Source organism: Vombatus ursinus, unplaced genomic scaffold (genome assembly GCF_900497805.2).
Source record: "Vombatus ursinus unplaced genomic scaffold, bare-nosed wombat genome assembly UNPS02014820.1, whole genome shotgun sequence".
Taxonomy (NCBI): Eukaryota; Metazoa; Chordata; class Mammalia; order Diprotodontia; family Vombatidae; genus Vombatus; species Vombatus ursinus.
In genome coordinates this window covers 22,269,867-22,291,218 of record NW_020954598.1, presented here as the reverse complement: position 1 = coordinate 22,291,218, position 21,352 = coordinate 22,269,867, and the positions used below count along the sequence as shown (strand labels likewise).

The window sequence follows — 21,352 nt, the reverse complement described above, 5'->3', positions numbered from 1 at the left end:
ACAGATGAGGAACTGAGGAAAATGGGGTCGTGACTTGCCCAGGGTCACACAGCTAGTAAGTGTCTGAGGCCCAATTTGAACTCAGGTCCTCCTGACTCTAGGCCAAGTGCTCTATCCACTGCGCCACCTAGCTGCCCTCCTAACAATTACAGCTATCCCAAAATGAAATGGGCTTCCTCATAAGGTAGTGAGTTCTCCATTGCTAGAGGTCTTCAAGTAGTTGTTGTTTGTCCTTTCGTTCTCAAAGAGGACCATGACATCATGATGCCATGATTTGTAAGTGAATTGGATTTAAGTGAGGGAGTGCTGTGCAAAGTCACCAGTTTCATTTTCTCCTCCAGAACCATCTGGTCCAGTAGCAAGATATAAATCAGGACAATTGAAGATGGTGCCAGATGCAGTGGGAGACTATGACCTTTTTTCATCTAAGGTCTTTCCCAGGTCTCAGTTTGATTGAGGCAACACCCATTCAGTGACCACACGTTGGGGAGGTTGTAGAAGAATTTTCTGCTCAAAGGCTGTTTGAATTAGATGGTTTCTGAGGTCCCCTGCAGCTCTAGGTCTATAATCCTCTAAGGTCCCAGAATGGGCAAGTAATTTGTTGAAGGCCACATGAGTAGCAAAGTGGGGATTCAGTCGTGGATGCTCTGACTCCTAATCCTAGCCTTCTCCCCACTGTATGCCAGTGTGGATGCTCTACCCTGCAAACACACAGGGCTTAACAGGTTCTCACTTTAGTTCACGTAAACATTTTAATTGCATCTTTAATGCCTTCACATGGAAACCCTCAGCATTAAATTACACCTTAATGGGAATGCTAAATTATCCAATGACCTTGGAGCATACTGAAGGACCAATATATTTATAGTTTCTCAAATCAGGAATTTATAAATACTGTTCCCTTAGCAAAGCCTTCCCAGGCCCTGGAGCTCCTGACAGGTAGTATTTATGCTACAGAAAAAGCTGAAAATTCATGCCCTCTTCCCCCGCCACACGCAGACACACACAGACACAAACACACACACACACACACACACACACTCAAATCACACACTCTTATCTCCTGTTGGTTGGAGTAAATGTGTAGTTATCATGGGAGGTGGGGAAAGGGCAGATGTTCGGTAGGTATAGGAGAATTTTAGATACATAATCAATCAACAAGCATTTATTATGCATCTACTATGTGTCAGGCACTGTGCCAGATGCTGAGGATACAAATACAAAAGTGAGACAGACCTGCCCTCAAGGAGCTTATATTCTGCCTGGGAAGTAGGGGGAAATTTTTTTTTAACCTTAAGAGTGAACTGGGACCTCGTACGAACCTGTCAAGAAATATTGTGCATCAATATGACTAATATGGAAATGTTTTATATGATTGCACATGCATAACCTATATCAAATTACTTATCATCTTAGGGAGGAAAGAGGTGAGGGAGGGAGAGAGGGAGGGAGAAAATTTGGAACTCAAAAACATTTTTAAAGTTAATGTTGAAAATTGTCTTTACATGTAAATGGGAAAAAATTAAATACTATTTAAAAAAAAGTATTGTGCATTATCATTATCTGTGTTTATGTCTTTTCCCCATCCTAGACCCTAAGCATTATGGAAGGCAAGGACCCTGTCTTGGATAAACTGTGTATGGCTTCCAAGGTCTAGCATAGAGCTTTTCAGGGCAGCAGGTGTTTAATGAATATTTTCTGAATTGCATTGGTTGAATTCAATTGGGTATCTACTCCCTGAGTGGAATGCCTGGCTATAATGTGGTCATCTCAATAAGCAGGCAAGATGCCTTGTGGGGTTTTTTTTCCAAAGGCCTCCCTTTGCCCCCTCCCTCCAAGCTATCAGCATCACCCCACCCAATCCTGGTCAGGTGTGAGGCTCCCCATTTTAAAGGTCTGTAGCTACAGGTAGGGCAGTATTTACTGAAAGGCGGGCAAAGAACATGGTGTAATCATGTTTGCCTTTAGAAGAGTGTTCTTGTTCCATGAAGGGGAGAAGGGGAAAGGTTCATCAGAATGTCATCATTGCCCTTTGGAGATGAGACCTGAGCCAGCCTCTGCTTCCCCCCCCCCTACTTACCACCTCCTCCAGGTGCCTCCAAGCCCAGTTCCTGCACCCATTCAGATGGCAGGAAGCAGCTACCTGCTTACTCCCACCCCACCCAGAGTCAGGAAGCCATCTTACTCTGGTAGCACCACCAGGATCATGGGGGAAAGCTACTTTAGGTGGATTAAGTGTCTACTTTGGAGATTTAAAAAGCAACAAAAGGCTGATCTGGCCTTTCAGACATACAGACAGATATGTACGCATTCATACACTCACACACAAAAACGCACAGGCATATGTGCTTCTACATAGAAACACGCACACACAAACACAAAAGGACACCCCTGTGCATGGAAACACACACACACACACACACACACCAGACATTTGTTAATGATGCAGCTAGATAAGTTGAAGTGGTCGGGATAGACCCTGGTAGAAATCCTCTCTACTCTAAGCCAAGCCTAGTCCAGATGCTAACCCAGCAGTGTTCACCTGCTATGGGTTGGATGGTGGGTCTACAGGGTAGATGGTCCTGAATACCTTTGATTGCTTCACACATCTCTTAATCCCTCTTTGACTCCTCAGGGGTACAAGTAAGGGTCCAAAATATCTTGCCTTTCAAAAATACAGCTCTATATTCATAGGGTAGTTGGCCTTTTAAGCAACCCCAAGAGGCATACTAACTTATTGAATATAGGCCTGAGTGAGGGGTGCGGAGGGGAGGCTGTTCCATGAGTCACTGGTTTCCCTCTCCCATTAACTCCAAAAACACTCACCAGTGACCTTTTCCATGAGAAATGGAAGTAGCTGTACCAAGCATGCAGGGATTCCAGACATGGGTCAGGATTATGAGAGCCTGACCAGACTCTCCTTCCCTTGCTTTCCCTAAATCTCTCTCTCTCTCCCATTTCTGTCTTTTCCCATCTCTCTCCTTCCCTGCCTCTCTTCCCTTATAATTATTCCATATTTCATCTCTCCTTCTCCGTCCCTATGTCTCCCTTTCTCCTTCCTATTTTTATCCCTCCCTCTCCCCCTTCACCCTTTCTTCTTTATCTTTTGTTGAATAGAGAATACACTGTTAGTAGGGGACAGAAAGGTTTCAGCTCCCCCCAGCCCTGCCTCACACATGCACACACAAAAGCTGACCACTGAACTTGGCCCAAATTTTAGTCTGTTGTGCTCATAGATTTCGACTCCTTTGATCATCAGTTTAAGCCACATATTAGCCTGGTGTGATTTTCTTGCAGCCTAGGGAGGAAAGGGTGGAGGGGGGGAGAGAAAGAGAGAGAGTGAGGTACAGAGAACCAGTGAACTGTGGAGTCAGCTGTTGCTTCCTGCAAAGAGGACCCAGGCACCTCAGGCGCCATTTTTGTCTTATATCATGGGGACACTGTCTCTCCCTGTGCTGGGCTGTGATGCCAATTTTATGTCCAACCAGAATTTTATAAATTCCAGGTCAGGCAGCACTGTGTGGGCTAGAAATAGAAATGACTGGGAGACCTTCCCAACAAAGCCAGCTCTGGGCTCCCATCAGTTGACTAGAGTTAGTGCTGGCCGGTGAGGGGTGCTGTCCTCCTTGCCCCCAGCTGCATCCCGAGACTGGAGTTGATGCCAGTCAAGCGTTGATGGCGTTGGCCACATCAGTGAAAACCAGCCGGCTGGGTCTCTGCATTGGGCCCTGGTTTGTCAGTAGAATCTATGAGGAAGCAGCAAGTTGAAGAACATCAGAAAATGAAGGGAAAGCCCTTGAAGACCATTCAGGCAAAACCCACCATATTGCAGAAGGGGAAGCTTGAGTCCTAGAGAAGGAAAGAGACTTTCCCAAGACTACGCGGTGAGCTCATGGTAGAGCCTGCACACAAAGTTGATGGGAGAGTGGCTAAACAATGTGGCCCATGAATAGAATAGAATGTTACTGTAACTAAGAAATAATGAATACAGAGAAGCATGGGAAGGCTTCTACTAACTGATACAAAGTAAAGTAAATAGAACCAGACAATATACATGATGATAATACTTTGAATGGATACATTTTTTGAGTGTTCAAAAAATGAAACTCAGTGTTATGAAATTCTAATGACCGAGCTCAGACCTGACAGAGACAGGAAGACAGATCCCTTTATTTTCTTGTAAGGACTGAGGCAATATAGATATAGAATACTACATCTGAGGTAGGACTTGGTGAATGTCTGGTTGGTTTTGTTGAGTGCTTTTTTCCTTCTTTTATTCTTTGTATGGCAGGATAGTTCCTTGGGAGAAGAAGAAAAGCTCTCTCTCTCTCTCTTTCTATATATATATAATATACACACACATGATTATAGATATAAAATATATAGATATAAAAGATTGTATAGATATAGATATAAATCATATAGATTATAGAGAAATTATAAATTATGGATAAAAAAGATTATGTATGTATATATATGTATGACTGGATATAAAATGTATAGATATAAAATATTATATAGATGTGGATATAAATTATATAGATTATATATAGATAAATGATAAATTATAGATAGATAGAAAAGATTACATATGTGTGTATGTGTGTATATATATATATATATATATACACACACACACACATACATACACTTGTGTGTATGTTTTGTTTTTTTTTAGAACCAAGACTGGGGTCCAGGTCTCTTGACTCCTAATCATATATGTCTTGCCCTTTTTCCCAGACTGAGTTCCTCTCCTATCATCCCATAACCTCCAGTCCAGAGATGGGCTCACAGTAGGTATACAGAATTGCACAATGAATTAATATCATACTACTGTTCCAGTCCTATCTCTATTACCCTCATCCATGTTCTCCTGACTCCAGACAAGCTTGATTATTCATTGCCCTGGAACATGGTCTGTACTTTCCATGCTCTGGACTATGCTGTCTCCTATGTCTGTAACATTCTCTTTTCCTCTTTTTGTCTGAATTCTAACCTGCCCTTTAAAAATAATGACAATAATAATAAGGGTAGCTAACATTTATATAGTGCTTTAGACAGAGAGAGACAGACAGAGACAGAGACAGAGAGACAGAGAATTCTGTACCTTGTTCTGAGAGGCCTGTGCAGAGGCCGCATCTCTCCCATGCTCCAACAACTCCTGTTCCAGCTCATCTTGCTCCTCCGTGGGGTCAAAGTTATACATGGGCATAAGCTGGTGACGAAGCTTCTCCAGCCTGAAAGCAGAGAGCGGGGTGGAATGTGAGGTCGCCTCTCCTCTGTCTCCTGTCTGGTGCTAGCAAAGGCCTCCCTCTGCGCACAGCGGGTGCTGAATAGTTTATTAAATGGCCTAAGACATAGCCCGGCTAATGGGTATGATGGGGGAGACAACAGCTGCCAATAGGGAAAGACAAGTGCAGGACTTCCTTTTTCAGCACTTCCCCCCCCCCTGTTTTGGGGTGCTAGATTTAGAGTTAAAAGATCTGGCTTAGAATCACACCTATGTTTATCAGCTGAGTGACCTTGGGCATATCACTTCAGCTTTCTAGGCCTCAGTTTCTGGTTTGAATAGACACCTCTAAAGTTTCTCCCAGCTCTAGGACCGATGAACCTCAGTACCCATACGCTGATACCTTCAGCTCTCCCTTACTCATTTTTTAGCAAGTTACTCACAGGGTTGGCAGAGACCCTGAAGGCAGGGCTTCCTGTGACACGCTTTACCTTTAAGGCCTTCCCATAGCTGCTCAAGACCAGGCCCCACAGCCTATAGGTACTCCATACTGATTGGCTACAAAACATGCCAGGCAATACTTCCCCGACTGAGGCTTATGGGCTGTCCACTCTGCCTTCCATGTGAATGGAAGAGAAGGTACACGAATCAAAGGAGCAGATATTCATTACAAATATTTCTGTTCGCTTTTGGAATTCATAGAATAGGAGACTGTTAGAGTTAACAAGGACCTTAGAACACAGAACATCAGCACCAGAAGAAGAGATCTTAGAACACAGAACAGATCGTGTCAGTGCCGGAGCTTAGAATATAGCATGTCAATATCAAGAAAACACTTGACACCATAGAACACAGAATGTCAGAGCTGGGATAGACTGTAGCCCAACCAGCAGCCAGATCTCTTGCCGCCTACTCTGAGGGCGTCATCCTGGGCTACACTGGCACACATTTCTCTGCAGGCAGGGACCTTACAGATCATCTCTCATTTTTTTTTTAAATAGGGAAACTGAAGCCTTGTAAGAAAGGAGTTGTCCAAGGTCACACAGTAAGCTGGTAGCAAAGTCAAAATTAAAAAAGTGTCCAGTATCCCAGTCTGAATTCTCTGTCACCACTGCCATTAACTAGCTGTGTGACCTTAGGCAATTACGAGTTTTATTTTCTTTTTTCCCCCAGCAGTAAACAGCAAGATTTATCTACCTCCCTTTGGTGTTTGACTTACATTAATGTGAATGGGAACAAAAGCAATTGAGTTTTCAAAGACTTATTTTCAGGGGATAACTTAGTCGAGATCATGAGGCAGCAAAAGTGAAGTTATTGGTTCCCAAGGCAGAACCTTCCTGACTTGGGGCCAAGAGACCCAGGACAGGGTGGCAATGAGAACGGGGCCTGGGAAAGGATGGCATGGAGCTATGACACCCTGTGGATATGGGGGGAGGGGTAGCCCAGGCTAGGAGCCTCGAAGCTCACCTGCTTTCCGTAAGCACAGAGGGAAGGATAATAATCCTAGCTCGCATTTAGATAACATTTTAAGGTTTGAAAAGTACTTTACAAATATTATCTCATTTGAATCTCACAACAACCCAGGGGTGGTGATAGTGGTATCATTATCTCCATTCTACAGATGTGGAAACTGAGACAAAGCTAGGTGATTTGCCCAGTGTCACACAGCCAGTCTGAGACTAGATTTGAATTCAGGTCTTCCTGATTCCAAGTCTAGAACTCTCTCCACTGCTCTACCCACATGACATTCACATTGACCACAGATGTCAAAGTGAGAACCACCATATTAATGTTAGTATCTCCCCTCATCACCAGGCATGGTCTAACTCCATGGTTTAAAAAACAGCTTAGATTTGTCAAGGTACAATGAATGAGTGGAATGAGTATCATTCTTCCAGTCAAAAGGCCTGAGTTCAATTCATAACTCTTACACATTATCCCTAGAAGGCTCCATGAGGACAGAGAATATATCTGTTTTCATCTTCTTTTTTCTTAATCTCCCAGCTAGAGGTTGGACAATGGGCAGATCACTTAATCTCTCTGTGCCTCAGTTTCCTATCTGCAAAATGGGTATAATAATAACTGCACCTATGAGAAAAGTATATGTATTTTTTAAACTTAAAGGACTAAGAGAGGCAATGTAGCCTAGTAGATAGGGGGACAACTTCAGATCAGGAAGGCCTGGGTTCAAGTCCTACCAATAACACAGAGGTTGTGTGATCCCGAATGAGTTAGTCAACCTCTCTGTGCCCCAGGCAGTTCTCTAAAGCTATAAATATATAAATATAAAAATATAAATTGCAACGAAGGTACCAGTCTTCACTGAGAAAAGGGAATTTCCTACACCAATGAAATCACAGGTTTGGGCCAAAAAAGGTGGCAGGGAGAGGGTAGATAAATGAGGGTTAATATTGTCCTCCAAAGGATTCACTGGAGACCTGGGAAAAAGTGTCTCCCCCCACCCTACGCCCCAGCTCTCTAACCACGGGTGCACTGTCCTAGGAGCAGGGATCTGATCCCCACCCAACATCTCTGCCCAAGGCCTCTGTGTGTGTGTGTTGTGTGCATGTGCACGTGTATGTGTGTATGAGTGTGTGTGTGTTTCTGCTTCTCCCTTCTCTGTCCTTGGCTATTCCCCATGTTTCCACATCTTTGCTCTACAGTACTGAAAGCCTGGAAAAAAAATGAAGGGATTACCTCTTCCTTTTCCTGATGTACAGAACCTAGGGTAGAAGGAGAGACAAAGTTATTTCAGGGTGGGTAAACCATCCCTCAGCAAGAGGAGGGAAGAGGAGGTGAGTCTATGAGGCAAGCATTTGGTTATATAGGTGTCTAGGGGAGGGCAGCGACATAGATTGATAGGAAAGAAGAAGCAACATATAGAACCAGGAAACCTGAATAAGTATTAGCTGTGTGATCACGTGTAAACGGGAGCTTCAGTTTTACTTCTGTAAAATGAGGATAATAGTACTTTCACTACTGATCTCACAAAGTCGTAGGAAAAAATTTGCAAGCATCAAAGTGTTAGGGCAATGTAAGTTATTATCATCCCTGGTAGATTTTATGGGGACAGCTAGGCGGTGCCATAGTGCATAGAGAACCAGGGCTGGAGTCAGGAAGACTCATCTTCTTGAGTTCAAATTTGGCCTCAGACACTCACTAGCTGGGTGACCTCGGGGCGAGTCACTTCACCTTGTTTGCCTCAGCTTCCTCATCTGTAAAATGGGCTGGAGAAGAAAGTGGCAAACCACTGCAGTATCTTTGCCAAGAAAACCCTAAATGGGGTCACAAAGAGTTGGACAGGACTGAATACAAGATCTTTAAGTTCCTTGAGGGCAGGGATCTATTGGGGTTTTTTTCACCTTTTTATGGATCCAGTACGACTTTCATAAATGTTTGTGGAATTAAATTAATAGGATTTCTACTCCTGGTTAACATAGTGCTCCTACCCCCCACCTTAGTTAGTAGATCACAGATGGTCACCTCAGGGGCTAAGCATTCTCGGGGTCATCAACAAAGCTGAGGAAGGGGCACCAGCTTTGCCCACCTACAGCACACAAACTTCCACTTGCCCGCCTTTGTCTACCTGACACTTGCCTCAAACATCATCTTGGGGTGGGGCAGGGACACTAAAAGCTGTGGACGGATACAGAGAGCTGTGGAATATCTACTAGAATTTGTAAAGATTCCCCTAAAGGGGAGGGGGAACCACTTGGACAAGGTCCTTTTTTTCGAGTGAGACTTGTATCCTCTGCCCAGCCTCTTCCTCCAGACTGGGGGGTCTCCGAGGACATAGGCTATTTTTCTTTTAGACCATTAGGGTTCGGCCCTGTATCTGGGGCTCCCTAAGGATGTGGGTTCTACGTCCTCTTCAAAGTAGGGACTCCCTGAAGGCTGGGGCCTGATCTCTCCCTTATTTCATGAGTTACCTGAAGGCAGGAGCTGTCTTCCCACTTCAGATGGGGGCTCACTGAGAACAAGAGCCGTGTGTCCCCCTTGGACCAAGAGCTTCCTGAAGGAAGAGATTGAGTGACCTGCTCAGACCAGAACTCCCTTAGTTCAGGGGCCAACTTTCACACAGAGTGAAAGTTTTCTGGGACAAAAGTTGGGTTCTATCAACATTGGCCATTTTGGCTTTTGGGGGAAGAAGGGGAAAGATTGTGGCTTGGTTTGTGGGCTATGAATGAAACTGACAAATAGGTTTTCAAGGCACCTCCTCTCTTAGACACAAACCACCCCAAGGCAACTGAAATTCTTTCAATTCAATTCAAAAAGATGCTCTAAACTGGAGGCCTGGCATTCTGCTTTGGCCCAGGCCCTAATCTCAAAGAATTTATAACCTAAGGGAGAATCACAAAAACAGATACAGAGGAGAGTGAGAAAAATGCTTTGGAGAGTCTCAGGCAAAGCCTCCTGAGAACTTTCAAGGGAGATCCCTTTCACTTGGTGGGTGGTGTGGGAGAGCCAAGAAGGTTGCATGCATGGAAGAGGTGGCACCTGAGGTGAGTGGGAAGGGAGCCAGAGATAGTGAGATAACCATGAAGAAGGACCATCTCCCAGTCTCATGAGGACAATAGGGATGTGTGGGGTGTGGGGGTGGGGGTGGGGGGCATGGGAGCATCCTGACCTCTCTTTCCCTGGAAATAAGAACATAAGCATTTATTAAGCACCCACACCATGGTAAGCCCTTTACAAATATATCTCATTTGCTCCTCACAACCCTAGGACTAGGTGCTATCGTTATCTCCATTTACAGTTGAGGAAACTGAGGCAGGCAGAGATGAAGTGATTTGCCCAGAGTCATACAGCTAGTAAAGATAGGAAGTGTCTGAGGCCAAATCTGAACTCAGGTCTTCCTGACTCAAGGCTCAGAACTCTATCTGATGAGGCACCTAGCTGCCTGGAGAAGTAAGCAGCCAAAGCCAGGCACTTGGCTCACTCTCCTGGCAATCAGCCTTCCAACTCAGGGCATTTGTGCATTTGTCATGTCATACTGCATAATTTTATGTATTTGTGTCTTATTCTCCCTACTATACTGGAAGCTGTAGGATGCCTTACTGAAGATTTGTTATCTCCCTAGCGTCTGACACAGGGCTTCACATGCAATAGGCACTTTGAAAATGGCTGTCAAATTGAATTGAAAACCTATAGGTTAGAATGTGAATGCAGGGTGGGGGGAGAGGGGGGAAGACTTTCAGAGAGAGTAGGAATCCTAGAAATCAAGACCAGCTAATTTGTCCCCAGTGTTGAAGGGGAAAATAATACCCAGAGACAGGAAGGGTCTTACCCAAAGTCAATGGAATGAGATTCCCCTTTTACAATCCCTTAATTGAGAAAAATTTAGGAACACGTTCCTCGGAACCCTTATCTATCCCTAGCATATGACCCCAACAGCTCGGGCTGTCCTCTGGGCTGGAAAAGGTGGCAACCTTTCTCTGCCAGCACTAGATATCTTCTCCAGCTTTGATTCCAGCTGAGCTTATATCCCTATCATTTTCTTTCTCAGGTTTAGTCTTGTACCCAGGCTGGGCAAAGTACTTGAATTCCATCCCATGGTTTAGGGCCAAGAGAACTTGGAGGAGCTAAAGCTTCCCAGAAAGAAGGTGAGACCCCAAATTTTGGGGATCTTCATCTAGTTCCCCTCCCCCTACAAATCTGAGAGCCTGGGGAGCCTGACAGCATGGGGAACACTTAGAGTATATCAGAGCTGGAAAGAACCTTAAGAGAGAATCTGCTCCAAACTACCCATTTTACAGGTAAGGAAACTGTGGCCCAGAGAGATAGAGTGATTTGCTCAAGGTCAATCAGCAAGTTAGTGGGATCAGCACATAGGATTCCTGGCTCCCAGTTTCTAAGCTGCCTCTCAGAAACTAGATGTATTTTTTGGCATTGGTTCAAAAAGCCGAACAGATACTTGTCATTCTGCATCAGTGTTGAATCATGGGCCAACAAGGTCCTTGCAATTTTAAGGAATTATCATAAGTGCCAACTGAGCTGCAAAGATAAATGATGAGTATAATCAGGGCATCTCCCTGCCTGCCTCAGGGTCACAGAAAGGACACAGGTCCAACCAATCTTGGTGGCTGATGTCCATCAGGTGTTATCCAAGGAAAACAAGTCACCATGGCCTACCAAATGGAGCCCTAACTAAGGGATAGGGAGTCCTAGCTCTGCCACTAACGGATGGATGACCCTGAGCCAGTCCCTTACCCTCTCCAGGCCTCGGTTCCCTCTCCTGTAAAATGAGAGAAATTAGGCTAGATGATCACAAAGGGCCCTTCCAGCTTTAATATCCTATGACCCATGATTAGTACTAAGATCTGGGATTCTGCGATTTGGAATCTGACAGGGTTCTACCTACTGCCTGTCATGACTTAGCTTCTGGCAAAACCACCTCTTTGGAGTCAGAGAATCTGGGTTCAAATCCTGGATCTTCCACTTACCACTGTGTGACAGATGTGAAAACACACTGATTACCTCCCTCCCCTGCCTCCATTTGTGGGTTTCCCCTCCTTTTTCATCCCTTGATCTCTTACCATCGCCATAGCCAAGCCAATCACAGTGATGATTCCGAAGGACAGTAACATTGTCCCCATGTTGGCCCCACTGCTGGCCACATCTGGAATTTTGGTGCCATTAAAGCTGGTAGTTTCAGGACTGAGGGTGGCACTCTCTGAAGCAGCCCCATCTGTGGTGGTCCCAAGGTCAGGCTCTGGGGTGGGGGGGCTGCTTCGGTACAAGTCCTGAGGGGAAGCTGGGCTGTAAGTCATCCCAAGGCTCTGGCCACGTCAGGTCCAGTCCTCCAACAACTGTCCGAAGCAGGACAGTCTTCCGAAGGTTTTAAGCAGATTGGGGTTTCCCCAGGGCTTTCCTGGGAGGTTCTACCTCTAGCATCATACGCACGGGCTGCCACAACGTCTCCCAATGAAGAAGGAGCCTTGGCTTCTGAGCCCAGAGATGCCAAATGTCCAGAAACGCGGAAGTTGTGGAAAAAAACAAATAGGGTTGGGGGTGGGGTGGAAGAAAGCTGAAATTTGAAGACAAATGAAAAATCTATGAAATCCTTATTTTTAGAACATTCTTTACAGGGTCTGAAGTCACTCTGTTCATTTAATAACATTAACTAGACTGAACTGAATTTGCAATAAAAGGACTATGTTTCGTATAGTTGAGGATGTGAAAGCCTATTTTGTCTTTTGTTTTCACTCTCAATGTGTGGGAAAATCCTCTACAAGAGTCATCTTCATCAGGGCAGGGAAGGGACCTTTCAAAGCTCTCAGAGGTTATGTCAGGGAAACACAAGCCATGGCGAGTCGAACCAAGTGCAAATGATTCTTGTTTGCAAGCCCCTGCTCCAACTTACCTTTCCAGCCTCTGAGAAGCCTCTGTTCTACTTCTCCAGCTTTCTTACATACAATGTCCCTTCATGTAGCCTATAGGCCAGCCAAACTGGACGATTCTCTGCCCCTTCTTCTTACTCAATTTGCTCCCATATCCTTAGTTTTGCTCAAAGCTATTTATTATCTTATACTTGGACTAGACTTCCTGCTTAACTCCATTCCCTCTTTTTGAAGCCAAGAGAAGGGGTCACCTTCTCCAGAAAGCCATCCTCAGATCCCCAGATGAAAATAATTGCATCCTCCTCAAACTTCTCACAGCACATTGCATGGAATGCATAAATGAAAAAGTACTTATGTTGTGCCAAACACTAAGCTAAGTCCCAAGGATACAGATAGCAAAGCAAGACCATCCCTTCTCTTAGTAGTTCATATTCTAATAGGGACATGTCCCTTGCTTTGATTTCTCCCCTGTATTGGAATTATCTGTTTACTTGTTCTCCCCCTCCTCCACCCCTCCACCCCACTTTAGAATCTAAGCTCTTTGAGGGTAGGACTGGGTTGTGTGTTTGTGTCCCCAGAGCCCAGCACGGGAACTTTGCACGTAGTTGGGGTTTAATCAATGTTTATTGATTTGAAGTAGTTAAAGTTGAGCTGGAAATAGACTGCTCAGTTTTTATCTTGAGACCAGCCGAGCTAAGTATGGATGAATCTGTTACCAGGAGGCAGGCTACCAGGTAAGGACATTTTTTGACCACTGGCAATTCATGAAAACCATCTCTTAAGTGAATCAAGCCGCAATACACATCAGTGAAGGGATTGTCCACACCAATGAAATTATAGAACCTTGAAGAATTTGGGGGCAGCTAAGTGGCACTGGATAGAGTGCTTGGAAGATTCATTTTCCTTTGTTCAAATCCAGCCTCAGACACTTCCTAACTGTGTGACCCTGGGCAAGTCACTTCACTCTGTTTGACTCAACTTCCTCATCTGTAAAATGAGCTGGAGAAAGAAATAGCAAACCACTGCAGTATCTTTGCCAAGAAAACCCCAAATGGGGTCACGAAGAGTTGGATACAACTGAAACGACTGAACAACAACAGAAAAACTTGGTGAGAAACTATCTCCCTCACCTCACTGTTTCTTCCTCCAAGACCATTATAAAGGCTATGTTGATTGGTTTTGCTGAATTGCTTTTTTTTTTGAGAGAGAAAGATAGAGAGAAATTGATTTAATGGAGAATAATAAGCATGTGGGTTTTATTTTTTAATGGATGCCTTTTGTTTTCATATCATATTCATTTCTGAGTATATCTCTCCCTGCAGCAAGCCGTTCATTCCTTGTAACAAAGGCCTCATTCTTTCTTTCTTTTTTTTTTTAAAGCTTTATTACAAGGAATGGCTCAATGCATAAGGAAAGGGGGAGGGATATTAACAAAATGAAGGCGACATAAAAGCTGAAGGCATTAATCAAAATATGATAGAATATGTTTTTAAAAATCATATCAGGCAAAAAACCAGCAGCCTAGACTCAGCTGCCTAGTTCTCTGCCTCTAGCTCAACAGACAAATTTCTGTGGATTTTGCTGTCTAGCTGGCTGCAGGTGAGAGGAAGTTTTAAATGCCTTCACTCAATAATCACAAAACAATTGAAACTGAATATGGCAAAATTATGAAAAACAACCTTGGCCACAAAGAAGAGATACCCCTTCCTTTACAGAGATGGGGATCTTCAGATATGAAACATTACATATAATATCAGATTTTTTTGATACATTGATCAGTATAGTTGATTTTTTCTCTTCTTTTTCATTCTTTTAAAAAATTAAAATTTAAAATAATCCTTACATTTAAATTATTCAAATTTTTAAGATTCTTTATTATAAGGGATCTCTGGGAACGAGAAGGAGAGGATGGACATGGAGAAATTTTAGGCAACGTAAAAACAAAAGATATCAACAAAAATCTATTTAAAAATACAATTCTTCATATCTTTCATGTTTGAGAGCTAATGTGGAGGGGGATGAATGAGGGAGGGTAGGCATCCTACTACTTTTAGTGGAGACTAACCATCCCACTCCCATTAGGGTACATTATAGGCCTAGGGACAAAACCTTCATTTCTTTGTTTCTTGATTTCTCACAGAGAAATGATACCCAAGACACCATCCAGGATCAGCCACATAACACCAGAATTAGAGTCACAGCTGGATTGGGCCTGAGCATTGAACTAGACCAGCCCCCTCATGTTATATTTAGGGAAGTGGAAGTCTAGAGAATGGAAAGTGATTAAGATGAGAAGTCACTTCCCAAGGTTATACAATGAGTTAGTGATGCAGCCAGAACTAGAACCCAGGTCTCCTGGTTCCCAGGCTCTTTCCAACACCATCACCTCTTGCTCTGTAGTCCCAGTGACTTTTCCTCTGCACAGGGTTGTCTTTGTAGCAATTTATAGATTGTCTAAAATGGCTATAGAGGAAAGGAAATGGATTAGGGAGGAGTGAGCCTGGAAGGACTATTGGTTTCAGTGATCCATTGAAGGTAGGGATTACTTTTATTTTTGTCTTTGTACCCCCAGCACCTACTATAGTGTCTGGCATATAGTAAGAGCATAATAAAGGCTTGTTGAATTGAATACAACTCTTATAACATGCCTCTGTTTTTGTTACCCTAACAATGGAGTTATCACACTATAAAAGATTGGGAAACGTTGATATATTCCATAAAGAGGGAACATTTTGGATTCAGAGGGTGTGTCAGAAAAGAGATTGGATGAAATGTGATCAAATGAGTGTGTCAAGAAAGCTCTGCAAAGTGAAAAAAAAGGCAGGGTATCTAAATGACTAGGGGGAAAAACCATCAACTCTTCATTATTCAAGGTCAGTAAGGTAACCCCAAAATATAGAGAAGAGGAAAAGTATAGGAGATTTGATTGCTGTCTCCAGGTATTTAAAGACTATTACGCTCTCTCTCCTTGGCTCTAGAGGTCCAAACCAGAAGCAAGTAGAAGTGGCGGAGAGGCAAGTTTAGGTTCCATGTCTGGAAAGACTTCCTCCGTTTAGAGTTATAGCTTGGGTTGCCTCCAGAGGTGATGGCTTCTCCTTCACTGGAGGTTTCCAAGTGATGGTTGCCTGATTTCTTAAGGGGTATGTTTTAGAAGAGATAGGCAGGTTTGGACTAGATGGGTGCTAAGGCCCTACCTCCCAGTTCAGAGATAATGTGACTTTGAGGTGCCTTTCTAGGGTCCTGACCCTGACAAGCCTTCTGACCAATGGTTTGGGGAGCCTGAGATCTGACTCCTTCACGTCAACCTTCCTTAGCTCCTCGTTCTGTCTTCTAAGCATCAACCATGTGAAGATGGCCTGGAGAACTCAACCTTGAAACCACACACCCCAAGCTGACCTGCTCAGGTCTGGCCTGGGCTAACCAGAAATAATAACAATAACAATAACTCTATTTTCTAGTGCAAAGAGACTGGTTTGAATCCTAGTTCTTGTGTCCTTTACATTTTACAAATCACTTGCCTCACAACAGCTTTGTGAAGTAAGCAAACACAAGTATCCCCACTTTACAGGTAAGGAAATTGAGGCTCAGAGAGGGGGAGGGACTTGACTAAGGCTGGGAAGATGTAGGATGGGAGGGACCTATTTAAAGGCCTCCACAATCTGGCACCAATCTAACTTTCCACACTTATGTTCCATTACTCTTTTCACCCATTCTGGCCTCTGTCTAGCTGATCTGGCTTCCTGTCTATTTCCATCTGTGAAGCTTGGAACACCATCCCTCCTCCTCCTCACTGCCTCCTATAGCCCTTTTTATTTTTTAGGCAATTGGGGTTAAGTGACTTGCCCAGGGTCACTTGTTTGGTCTGAGGCTGGATTTGAACTGAGGTCCTCCTGACTCCAGGGCCAGTGCTCTATCCCCTGTGCCACCGAGATGCCCCCTGCCTCCTATAGTCTTGAACTTCCTTCATGGCTTAGCTCAGCAGCCACTTCTTAGGTGAATCCCTCCTTCCCCTCCATCTAGCTGTTGTGCAAGCATCCTTCTCAAATCACTTTGCATTTTATTTACCTGGGGAGAAGTATTCCTGGTAGAATGTGATCTCCTTGAGGACAAGCTGGTTTTGGTCTTTGTATCCCTAGCACTTAGCATAGTGACTGGTACAGAGGAGCCACCAAATAAATGTTGGGGTTTTTTTATTGAAAAGTAAAACTGTGTATTTGTGAAAGTTGTGTGGAGTTTGCCTGGGAGATTGAGTATACGTGAATGGGCATCGGAGACTCCCGGGTCTCACCTGACTAAGTTTCAATGTTTTTTATCTGCAAAATGAGGATGACAACATCTGCCTTGCCTTGTGAAGATTCAGCTAGACACAATATGTCTGAAAGCACTTTGTACGCTTGGTACATCCCTGCCACTATGAGAGATGATGCTTCTTATTGTTATCCTCCTCTCCACAGCTGGAGGGCGCCCTAGAGAGCATCTAGTGCAACCCTCCATTTTACAGATGAGGAAACTGACAAACTCTAGGAGAAGGGAAATGACAAGGCAGTAAATCAGCACAGCCAGCATTTGAACCCAGCTCCTCTGACTCCAAATACATTGCTCTTTGAGTATGTGCCCACAGGTTTGTGAGAGTTTATTGCTCCTACTTGTGAGTGTAGACATATAAGCTGCAAGTGTATATGTGCCCTCCACTCAGTGTATGTTCCTCTATAGTCTAAGTATGAGAGTAAAGGTGTAATGAAGCACAATTTGAAGGTGAGTGTGTGTGTGTGTGTGTGTGTGTGTGTGTGTGTGTGTGTGTGTACACGGCATAAGAAAAGCACTGATTCCACAAACATGGTTTTTGGTCACTTGGAACACAATGTCCCTTGCAGTCCTGCCTGCAGTGTGACTCTGGCCTGCCATCTGTCATGCCCAGTTTTATCTGCAGTCCTTGGTACCAGCATGGATAAAGATATTTTCAGCAGTCCCTGATTCCCCAGTTCTGACTCTTCACCTCATCATCCCCCCTGTGGCTCTACATAAGGGACCCCAAGTGAGCCCCTAGCCAAGCCAGCTCACTGATGATAGGTTCAGACCTCAGCCTGGGGGACCATTCTCTCCCACTGTGTCCCTGACCCTTCTTCTCTCTGGAGGGCAGGACTAGGGGCCATGGCAGCCTGTTGCACACAGGCTGATTTCACTTCCATAGAAAGAAAAATGTCTTATCAATTAGAGATGTCCAAAAGTTGAAAGGGTTGCCCCAGGGGATTCCAGATTACTGGAAGTCTTCAAGCTGAGTCTGGATGAGTGCTTGTCAGAGACATCGTAGAGACATTTACTGCCCAGTTAGAGGGTGAACCAGGTGCCCTCCAAGGTCCTTTCCAATTCTGATAGTCTCTGATTTTGTGAAGGTGTCTCTCCTCTCCTACCCCAGTCCTGTATGTTGCAGTGAGGCTGGCTCACTGCTCCCCACCTCTTGAACTCTAGCCCAGTAGGATTTCCTTCACAGCCCTTTTAAGTCTTCCTCTACCTTTCACTCTTACTGCCTTAAGGCAGAAAACTGGACCAACCTTGGGTCAAGGCCAAATCTTCAGACACAGCTTGCTTAACTTGCTTCTCTCTATACCCCTACTGTTCAGTGATAATGTCCAACTCTTCAGGGCCCCATTTGGGGTTTTCTTGGCGGAGATACTGGAGTGGTTTACCATTTCCTTCTCCAGCTCATTTTCCAGTTGAGGAAACTGAGGTAAGCAGGGTGAAGTGACTTGCCCAGGGTCACACAGCTAGTAAGTGCCTGAGGCCATATTTTAACTCAGGAAGATGAATCTTCCTGCCTCCAGGCCCAGTGCTCTGTGCACTATGGCGCCACCTAGCTGCTCTATTCCACTATTGCTGTAGCTAAGGGCCCATGGGGAGGGGTTGTGAGAGGAAGGTAGAGATCCCAGCTCATTCATTTTCCAGAAGATGAGTCCCTGGATGGTCCAGGGACTAGCCAAGGTAAGTGGCAGAGATAGGATGTGAACCCCAGATTTCTGATTCCTAATCCAGGACTTGTCGATTCTACTACATTTTATGTCATCTCTCCTACCCTATTCTTTTTCTTTCCTTCTCTGGTTGCCCCCCCCAACCTCCACCTCCTACCTAGTTCCTACCATGCCATCCCCCTTTCCTATCCCCCTTGCTGTCCCACTCCCTCTCCTTCCTATTCCTTCTAACTCTCCTCCCATCCCCTCTCCAAACTCTCCCCATTCTAATATTCCAAATGGAAGAGAAACAGATCTAGGATTAGAGGGTCAGGGGATCTGGGCTCTTGCCACAGTGCACTTGCTGTGTGACCTCAGGCAAATTGCTTTACCTCTCTGGGCCTCATTTTCCTCACCTGTACAACATGTTTAAGAAACAGTACATGCAAGACCTACTTCACGGGAGTTATTATGATGACAATAAGTTGCTACTGTTACTATTCTCTCTCCTTCTCTGGTAAGGCCTCCAAAATGAATGTGGAGTAGGGGGCCAGGACTAGATATGTGGTCTCCAAGGCCCCTCCCAATTCTAAAATCGGATGATTCTGTGCCCTCCAATATAACAAACATTTAGTGTCTACGGTTTTGAAGAGCACTGTGTGAGGTGTTGGGGGAGACATATAGTTTAGAGAAGACAAATTCTCCACTTCAAGTAGCTTATAAAAAACTAAGACCCGGGTCTGCCATCGACTCATTGGGGGACCAGAGGCAAGTCAAGTCACCTGACCAAGTTTCAATGGCTTTCATCTGTAAAATGGGGATGACAATATCTGCCTTGCCTTGTGAAGATCCAAGTAGCCACAATACCTGTGAAAGTACTCTGTAAGCTACATACAATCCTGTGCCAATATAAGATACTATATTATCTTATATGTGCCAATATGGGATAATATAGTATTATCCTCCCCTCCCCAGTATCCATCCCATGCCATCCCAGCCTTCTTTCATGCCTCCTCTCCCTTCCTTTCCAGTTTTCCCCTCCTCTTCCCATGCCAGCCTCTTTCCCTCCCAGCCTCCGCTTCTGTCCTCTCCCCTGCACCCACCCCCAGCCCTGCCACCCTCTCTTCTTGCCTCCCCCTCCTGTGCCACCCCCAGACCTGCCAACCTCTCTGCCTGCCCCCTCCCCTGGGTCCGCCCCTTGCTATCCTAGGCTCTCTCATATTCTCCTTCTGTGTGCCTGCCTCCTGCCCATCCAGCCTCCCCTCCGATCTTAAAGGCTTGAATAAAAAAGATAGGATCAGCACTTACTTGGTTTCCGTTTAAGGCACGCTCTTGCGGATTTCCAGCTGTTGGCTTCGGTCTGCGAAGGGCTGCGGGGCTGGTCCAGGAGCTGGGGGATTTGAGAGCCCCCCGCCCACGGTTCTGCCCTGCCCACCTGCCTGTCTGCCTGGCTGCCTTAGCTGCAAAACCAGGTGCAGAGGAGCCCTGGCTGCCGCTGGGTGCTCCTTAGGGCACGGGGCAGCTAGGGGGCAGCGGGTTAGGTGAGGGTGAGTGCTGCTACCTTCCTACCAGAGGGCACCGAGTGACCTCAGCAGACCGGGAGGCGCTGGCTCTGCAGAGGGCAGCCTGGCACCATGCCCCGGCCTGATGGGCTTGGCAGCGCCGATGCCAGGGCCTGAGCAGGCTCCAGCGAGGCCCGGGGAGCAGGCGCAGCTGTCAGAGCGTTTGTTTGCATTGTATTTTCCGAAATGCTTGGAGTACCTGGTCCCGCCTCCCCAGCTCGCAGACTTGGGCCCTCCCCTTCTCCTCCTGCCCTGCCTGGGGATTGGTGGCCGGACTGGGCTGGGGCTGAGGACTGGCTCCTTCGCCTGCCACTCTTCCACTGCTCCTGCCCGGTACCGTGCTCGCCAGGCAGAATCAGCACTGGATTTGTGGCAGGAGGAGCTGGCATTCCCTTATGGAAATGCTGGTGGGGAACCGGCAGAGCATGGGCTGGCATCCACCAAATCACAGATCTCCCTCCAGGCCTGAGGGTTGGGCTAATCTTAGAATCATAGCATGTTAGAGCTGAGAGGGCCCTTAGAGATCCTCTTATCCAGCCTCCTCATCTTACAGATGGGGAGACTGAGGCCCTGCTCAAGATCAGTTTATGTACCAATAACGTGGCAGAGCAGAGATGCAAACCCAGATCCTCTGATTTAAATTCCAGTGCCTCTTTAGTCTAACCCCCTTGCCCCCCACTTTACCAAGAAAGAAGCTGACACTCAGAAAGGGGATGGGCAAGGTCTCTTTATGCACTTAGGACCATTAATCCTATTACAGGCTAGTAAGTGTCCTCCTCAAACCACAATGAGTCAGTGGCAGAGCTGGCTTTCATTAGAACACCTTTTTGCAGGGCTCACTAGTTCAGTCCCCTCATTTTACAGAGAAGGAAAGTGAAGTCCAGAGAGGCGAAGGGGCCTGCCCAGGGTCACTCAGTGAGAATGAACCACTCAGAACTAACTTAACTACTAGATAAAGCCTCTTCCCACTGCTATTTACTCAGGGCTCACCCCCTTCCTTTGGAGGATTTGGGGTCACCTTACAGGGATATTGTGAGGACAGTAATTTGAAAATGAAATGTGAGCAGCTGATCTTATTTCATTGTGTCATTATCAATCACCATTTGTTAAAGACTTATGAGAGCTAAGGATGCAAAACAAAAGCAAAGCAGCCCCTGTCTTCAAGGAGTTTACAATCCATAATTGAATGAGGCTTTTGTAGAGGGTGGCTAGGACCTCAGTGGAACTCAATTTTGTGAGTTCAACTTTGGCCTCACTTACTAGCTGTGTGTCTCT

At 45.4% G+C, this 21,352-nt stretch overlaps 1 protein-coding gene across 1 annotated transcript; it reads right to left on the bottom strand.

Annotated features, from left to right (window-relative positions):
- Positions 1 to 1,495: 1,495 nt before the first annotated feature.
- CUNH3orf18 (chromosome unknown C3orf18 homolog) lies at positions 1,496 to 19,908 on the bottom strand. The gene is made up of 5 exons (XM_027837106.1): positions 19,824 to 19,908; positions 11,767 to 12,257; positions 7,928 to 7,953; positions 5,108 to 5,237; positions 1,496 to 3,746 (listed from the first exon to the last, which is right to left on the bottom strand). The coding sequence occupies exons 2-5, from the start codon at positions 11,998 to 12,000 to the stop codon at positions 3,666 to 3,668; spliced, it is 471 nt and encodes a 156-aa protein (XP_027692907.1). The 5' UTR covers positions 12,001 to 12,257; positions 19,824 to 19,908; the 3' UTR covers positions 1,496 to 3,665.
- Between the last annotated feature and the right edge of the window lie 1,444 nt (positions 19,909 to 21,352).

Coding starts and splice junctions, on each gene's coding strand:
- CUNH3orf18 (XM_027837106.1), bottom strand. CDS start 12,000: ATGACTTACAGCCCAGCTTCCCCTCAGGACTTGTACCGAAGCAGCCCC. Junction 7,954..11,766: donor TTGGCTTGGCTATGGCGATG/GTAAGAGATCAA, acceptor CTTCTACCCTAG/GTTCTGTACATCAGGAAAAG. Junction 3,747..5,107: donor CACAGGCCTCTCAGAACAAG/GTACAGAATTCT, acceptor GCTTCCTCATAG/ATTCTACTGACAAACCAGGG.